The following is a 7,500-nucleotide window of genomic DNA, read 5'->3' on the forward strand; positions in this document are numbered from 1 at the left end:
CTCTACTCTCTCATCTCCCTCTCTCTCTATCTATCACATATCCAGTCACATAGCCCGTACCATTATATCCTCCTCCCCTATATTTATGATCCTCTCTATCTACCCTCTCTATCTATTATATAATTTACTCTCTATGTCACCTATCATCTGATATCTCTCTATCGATCCTCCATGCTCTTATCATACCTATAACAGTAACCCTACTATTACCCGCTATATCTATATCGCATCTCTCTCTCTCTGCTATCCCTCTCTCTTTTCTACCCCTACTTCTCTACGGCTACAATCTACCATATCTTTATATACCTAACTCTCTCTCTCTCTCTATCTCTTCTATCTCTCTCTCTCTCTCTCTCTCTCTCTCTCTCTTTATCTCTCTCTATCCTCTCTTCCCTCTCTCTCTCTCTCTCTTTCTCTATCATCCCTATATAGAGAGATATAGATAGGGATACATATAGGGAGATAATGAAGACAGAGAGATATGATTATATATGAGAATAGAGATAGAGAGAAGAGAGAGCATGTAGTTATAGACATATAGAGAAATATATAGATGTGATTGTAGAGAAGGATAGAGAGAGAGGATAAGGAGATGAGATACAGGATGTTTTGTTTTTTTTTGTGTTTTTTTGTTTTTTTTTTGTTTTTATATACATATATTTATATACAATATATGACATAGTTGGTATAGGACTATATAGGGATATATTATGTATACATATATATATAGAGGCATCACAGAGTGTAGTATACATCTTGATAGACAATTTTGGTGAAGTCATTAATGAATGGAGGGTTCCAGATCAACATATTTACAGTCATAAAATGTTTAAAAGTTTAAAAGTTTTTGCATCAAAACGTCTAAAATCGACTTGACCTATGTTCTAGATCAGTCAATCAGACTTTATTTATATTATAACTTTCCATACACCCAGATATAAATATAAAGATCCCCCCCCCGCTCAGACCCTGAGAGGGATGTTGTTGAGTTGGGTATTTCCATTATTACGTTACTGTCACTTTAAATATCCCAATAAGACCCTCTGAATTTAGTAATGTGTGTTCAACCAACGCAATTAAGTTAAAACTTAAAATGTACATAACTCAATCATACTCCTCTCATCAGGATAATATATATATTACCTGTTTGGTCATGGAGTCGATGAGCCGGACGTAGAGATCCTGCTCCGTCCTGACTCCTGAACCCATAAACACATCGCCGTGGTTACAGGTAAACACAAACACATCGCCATGGTTACAGGTAAACACAAACACATCGTCAGCGTAACGTGTAAACACAAACACATCGCCATGGTTACAAGTAAACACAAACACATCGCCATGGTTACAGGTAAACACAAACACATCGCCATGGATACAGGTAAACACAAACACATCGCCATGGTTACAGGTAAACACAAACACATCGCCATGGTTACAGGTAAACACAAACACATCGTCAGCGTAACGTGTAAACACAAACACATCGCCGTGGTTACAGGTAAACACAAACACATCGCCATGGTTACAGGTAAACACAAACACATCGCCATGGTTACAGGTAAACACAAAAACATCGTCATGGTTACGTGTAAACACAAAAACATCGCCATGGTTACAGGTAAACACAAACACATCGTCAGCGTAACATGTAAACACAAAAAACATCGTCATGGTTACGTGTAAACACAAAAACATCGCCATGGTTACAGGTAAACACAAACACATCGTCAGCGTAACATGTAAACACAAACACATCGTCATGGTTACATGAGAACACAAACACATCGTCATAGTAACGGGGCAGCATTCTCACCATTGCTATAGAGCAGCTGCAGCTTGTAGTGAATCCCGTTGTTGGTTTTCTCTCCACTCGGCTCCTGAACACATCAAACATTCATTAAACACACTAAACCTGAGGGTGCGTTTGATTTTAAACACCTGAGTCAGACTGTGATCTCGGGATCAGGTTTTTACCCCTGGGTGGAGACACTTAGCACGTGAGGGTGCGTTTGGTTTCTGTCTCCTGTTAGGCAGGAAAGAAATATATATATATATATATATATATATATATATATATATATATAGAAATGTAGCATTGAACAGCCATCCCAGGGCTGTTTGTTTTCTACTCCTGCTACTCCCTGATTTTCAAAAAGTGTAAACCAAATCATTGGTGTTAACCCTGGGGGCAGGGTTAAGCCGGCTTTAGAGGCCCAGACGCACCAATCAGACGGCTAGGATCTACTGACGTCGAAGACAGACTATGTGGTCAACCATGTTTAAATATGTTCCAATCGTTGGAACCTAACCCTAAACCCTAACCCTAACCCTATGGCATACTGCAGGGGAGGAACTGAGTGGCATGCGCTGGCCCGTGCATACCGTTGCCCTCCATTTCAACCACGTAGTCGACGGACGCGTGGGGAGGTCTGTGGGATCCGAACTACCCTAACCCTAACCCCTGTGTTTTTTAGAGGGAACATTAAACGTGATGTTTGGCCGATGATCTCCGTTGTGTGTCCGGGCCTTTAGATGGATGTGTTGGATTTGTATAGTCAGCGTCTCCCTCACAGCGTCTCTTCTGTGTGCTTTGGTGAGCATGGGGTGTGTTTGTTTCGCTCACCTTCTCTTTCTCCACGAAGTCGACGTAGACCGTGCGTTCAATCTCCACCGGCTGGCCCTGCCGGTCGTACAGCGCCAACACGAAGTGGAAGAAGTTGGACTTCCTCAGATTAGACGGGGGCTGCTTCTCAAAGTGAGCTCGCGCTAACCCCACCCCGCTGAGAGACAGACAGGTTAGAGAGACAGACAGGTTGGATAGGGACAGACAGGTTAGAGAGAGCCAGACAGGTTGGAGAGAGACAGACAGTTTAGAGAGGGACAGACAGACAGGTTAGAGAGACAGACAGGTTAGAGAGAGACAGGCAGACAGACAGGTTAGAGAGACAGACAGGTTAGAGACAGACAGACAGACAGACAGACAGGTTAGAGAGAGACAGACAGGCAGACAGGTTAGAGAGACAGACAGGTTAGAGAGAGAGACAGGTTAGAGAGAGACAGGCAGGTTAGAGAGACAGAAATGTTAGAGAGAGAGACAGCCAGGTTAGAGAGAGAGAGACAGGTTAGAGAGACAGACAGACAGACAGACAGGTTAGAGAGAGAGACAGGTTAGAGAGACAGACAGTTCTTTTCTGGATTTAAATCTTATGAAGTATTTTCTATCTGACGTTGGTCAGAAACACGAAGAGATGAACATCTGTAATCATGAACTCACCAAACACACCTCTTATAATCACTATTACAAACTATTTCACACACGTTTAAAATATCAAACCTTATCTATATCATATCTTTTCAGAGAACTGAAATCATAATTAATAAACTGAACTAAACATTTCAGTCATCACACAACGTTAGGAAGCATTTCCACATTCTTCTGTTCTCTCGTTTTAAACATATATTCTGTAGGTATTTCTTTCTGTATTTAATGGTTACTTCATATTCATGTTCAATATGTTTCTTTTCTTTATATACGCACGGCAAATTCCACCTGAGTACAGTACTAACAGTATAGTACTCAGTACTGTACTACTAGTACTGTAGTACTCACAGGCGATACGTCTGCACGTTGTACTTTTAATGTTTGATAAAAACCTGTTCAGCATCATAAATCTACATTTACATGTGAAAGATGTTTCTGAGAGAAAACATGGATTATCCTGAAACCCTCCCAGCTTCCTGTTCTTCATTTCTAAATTCAACAGAATCTGAAATCTGTAAATATCACAGAAGTCTGTAATGAGTGCAGACTATTTATTAACATTCATCTGAATTAAAACACTCTTACATCTGTTTAGCAACTTTATGTTAATATAATAAAAAAGGACTAATTAACATAATAATATAATATTAATACTTTTTATTTTTTCTCTCTTCTGTTTTTCATTTGAAGATCTTTGAAATCATTTGGTTTTAAAGATATTTAAAAATGATATTATGATTAAAAATTACCTTTATTAGTGTTATTATTTAGTTAAATCCGACTGATTATTCTCTCTGTTTGTGCGAGTGTGTGTGTCTCTGAGTATGTATGTGTGTGCGTGCGTGTGTGCGCATGCATGTGTGTGCGTGCGTGTACGTGAGTGTGTGTGCGTGTGTATGCGTGTGTGTGCGTGTGTGTGTATGCGTGTGTGTGTGTGTATGCGTGTGTGTGTGTGTGTGTGCGTGAGTGTGTGTGTGTGCGTGCATGTGTGCGTGCGTGAGTGTGTGTGTGAGTGTGTGCTTGTATGCATGTGTGTGCGTGCATGTGTGTGCGTGCATGTGTGTATGTGTATGCATGTGTGTGTATGCGTGTGTGTGTGTGTGTGTGTGCGTGTATGCGTGTGTGTGTGTATGAGTGTGTGTGTGTGTGTATGCGTGTGTGTGTGTGTATGCGTGTGTGTGTGTGTGTGTGCGTGTGTGTGTGTGTGTGTATGCGTGTGTGTGTGTGTGTGTATGCGTGTGTGTGTATGCGTGTGTGTGTGCGTGTGTGTGTGCGTGTGTGTGTGTGTGTGTGTGCGTGTGTGTGTGTGTGTATGCGTGTGTGTATAAATGTATAAATAAGTGAAGAATTAAATTGTATTTAACTAAAGTACCAACAGAAAAGGGGATATAAGGTTATAATATTTAAAAGTATTTTTACTTTCTGAAGAAGAAATCTTTATCTGAATAATTTATAATAATTCAGAGATTAGTCTGTTGAGGATTTAGTTGTTTTCTAACTGAAATGTACATTTTCTTATTAATCTTATAAATTAATGAAACTATCAAACTATAATATTTCAAATATTGCTTTAATATTCCTGAGTTAATCTTCTAGTTTCTTCAGACGGTCAAAGACCTGCCGACACATTTCATTATGACATTAATTCTCCTCTAACCCGGACGTATAATGATGTAATATTCATGTTTAAATACTGATATAGCTGTAAAGGTAAATGTCTAATCTTCTGTTACATTATAAACCATAAATGTTTCTGTTTCTGCAGAAACTGAATTATTTTCATTCCTTTCTTTCCTCTGAAATCTGCTCCAATAAACCAGCACGCACAGTATGTTTGTTACAGATATTAAAAAAACATGATTTCTCCTCTAACCCGGACATATAATTATATTATATTCATGTTTAAATACTGATATCATTGTCAAGGTTTCAGAAATGTTTCTGTTTCTGGTTTTTATTCATTTCTTCCTCTGATTTAATAAATCCGATGTTTCTTCTAACAAACATTTCATTCTTCTTTTTCTTCATTTACTCACAAAATGTAAAATATAAAATATACAATCTGCAAAATATGTAACCTGCAAAATATATAATCTCCAAAATATATAACCTGCAAAATATATAATCTGCAAAATATATAACCTGCAAAATATATAATCTCCAAAATATATAACCTGCAAAATATATAATCTGCAAAATATATAACCTGCAAAATATATAATCTGCAAAATATATAACCTGCAAAATATATAATCTCCAAAATATATAACCTGCAAAATATATAACCTCCAAAATATATAACCTCCAAAATATATAACCTGCAAGTGAAATGTGACGGAGAGTTGGATAAAAACCCTGCAGGCGTTTGAGAAGAAGATTTCTGATTTTTACTTTTGACCTTCAGCGCCGAGAAAATCCCAAAATATAAACCCTGAGAAATATGATTCAGACTCAGGAAACATTCATATTAGAAGAAATATTACACTTTTCACACTCTTTTCCTTTTAATAAAAGTCAAAGTTGAAATATTCCCCGACTCTTCTGATTCGTGGGATTTAAAGAATCTTTCTGATAAAATGAGTCCTAATAAAATCCCTTTCAGATCATCTTTGTAATAAAATGTCCTGAAAACCAACGATCAGAAACATATCTCTATAATATTCTCTCTGCCTGACAAACGTGTGGATCTTTTGTGAAGTGATCAGAGCGGCTGTGGGTCCGTGGGGACTACAGCTCCCAGAATCCCTCTGGGGCGGAGAGTTTACCTTTGAGCGGCCGTGTTGGCGTCCACCACGCCGGCCGAGTGCATCCAGGAGCGCACGGCCAGCGGCTCCTCCTTCATACCGGCCGTAACGCCACGGGGAACGCCGTCCTGGATCCCAAACATCTCCGCTGGGGAAGCAGGAAGCACGAGGATCAGGAAACGTCCAGCAGGAAATAAACGGCGCGCGGGGATCAGGAAACGTCCAGTAGGAAATTAACGCCGCGAGCAGGAAGAAGCAGCCGGCGCAGAGGAAACACAGAAAGACCCGGAGCAACTTTACAGTGTCTCTTTTTTAGTTTAATTTACTTTTTATTCTGAAAGAAAGATTTTCTTTTTCTCTACAGGACTTTAAAAAATTATTTTGCCGTCATATTGAAAGCCGGCGAAACGGGAAGGAGGAGGAGGAGAAAAAAGAGAAATAAAATCCTCAGAGAGAAGGAGAGGAAGACGGAGAGAGGCAAGTCCGGGCGGACGGCGAATCGAGCGCGAGCAAAATGTCTTTTTTTCTTTTCCCCAAAGAGAGGAGGAGAGATGATGGAGGGATGAGGAGCGGAGGAGAAACTAGCAGCCCTGCGGCCCCACAGGACTGGACGCCAAAACCCAAAAACCCCACGGGTCTTCCTCCGAGGGCTGACGACATCACGGCAGGGGCGGGACCTGACCATATATGGAGAGGAGAGAGAGGCAGAGAGAGAGAGAGAGAGAGAGAGAGAGAGAGAGAGAGGGAGAGACAGAGAGGGAGAGAGAGAGAGAGAGAGAGAGAGAGAGAGAGAGAGAGAGAGAGAGAGAAAGTATGTGTGATGAAAGTGGAGAGAGCAAAAGAGGAAAGTGCATTTCCTTCTCTTTCTCTCTCTCTGGTTGGCCGGTTAAATCTTTTGCCTCCTCCCCCTCTCTCTCTCTCTCTTTCTCTCTCTCATCACACACTCTCTCTCTCGCTCTCGCATCACACACACTCTCTCTCTCTCTCTCGCTCTCTCTCTCTCTCTCTCATCACACACTCTCTCCCTCGCTCTGTCTCTCTCTCTCTCTCTCTCTCTGGTTTCATTTCTCCTGTCCTCCATCAGTTGGTCCTCTTTGACTGGTTCTCCTTTAAACCTTAAAGTAACGCTCAATAACACAAAGAAAACCCAGGACGTTCAGCGCTGCCTCTCAGCTAAAGATAAAGTTATATATATATATATATATATATATATATATGTTCAGCCTCTCAGCTACAGATTCAGAGAGCAACAAAGTCGGCGTTTCATTTCGTGTCTTTCGTTATTAGACAACTGTAAGTTTATGTGCGATTTCCCGACAGCCCAGGACAAAATACTCCTAAAGGAGACCATAAAGGCGTATTTTATCTTACCTCACACTTGTAAAATTAAAAAAGATACAAGACGTGAAGGAGAATGGCCTCGAACCTCTGGTTCTCCAGGCAGCGTGTTACAGGATATAATAATACTAGTCTTTTCACAATGTGTCCGTG

General features: G+C 40.3%; 1 protein-coding gene across 4 annotated transcripts in view; it reads right to left on the bottom strand.

Annotated features, from left to right (window-relative positions):
- The window catches only part of ebf3a (EBF transcription factor 3a), a 56,848-nt gene extending 50,641 nt beyond the window's left edge, over positions 1–6,207 (bottom strand). For all 4 annotated transcript variants that reach the window (XM_035997812.1, XM_035997810.1, XM_035997811.1 and 1 more), the window contains exons 1-4: positions 6,031–6,207; positions 2,627–2,783; positions 1,817–1,880; positions 1,144–1,199 (exon numbers count right to left, since the gene is read on the bottom strand). In XM_035997812.1, the coding sequence (XP_035853705.1) occupies positions 1,144–1,199; positions 1,817–1,880; positions 2,627–2,783; positions 6,031–6,152 (399 nt within the window). In that variant the 5' untranslated portion in view covers positions 6,153–6,207. The remainder of the gene's footprint in view (positions 1–1,143; positions 1,200–1,816; positions 1,881–2,626; positions 2,784–6,030) is intronic.
- Positions 6,208–7,500: the final 1,293 nt, after the last annotated feature.

This window comes from Sander lucioperca, chromosome 22 (assembly GCF_008315115.2).
Source record: "Sander lucioperca isolate FBNREF2018 chromosome 22, SLUC_FBN_1.2, whole genome shotgun sequence".
NCBI classification, from domain to species: Eukaryota; Metazoa; Chordata; class Actinopteri; order Perciformes; family Percidae; genus Sander; species Sander lucioperca.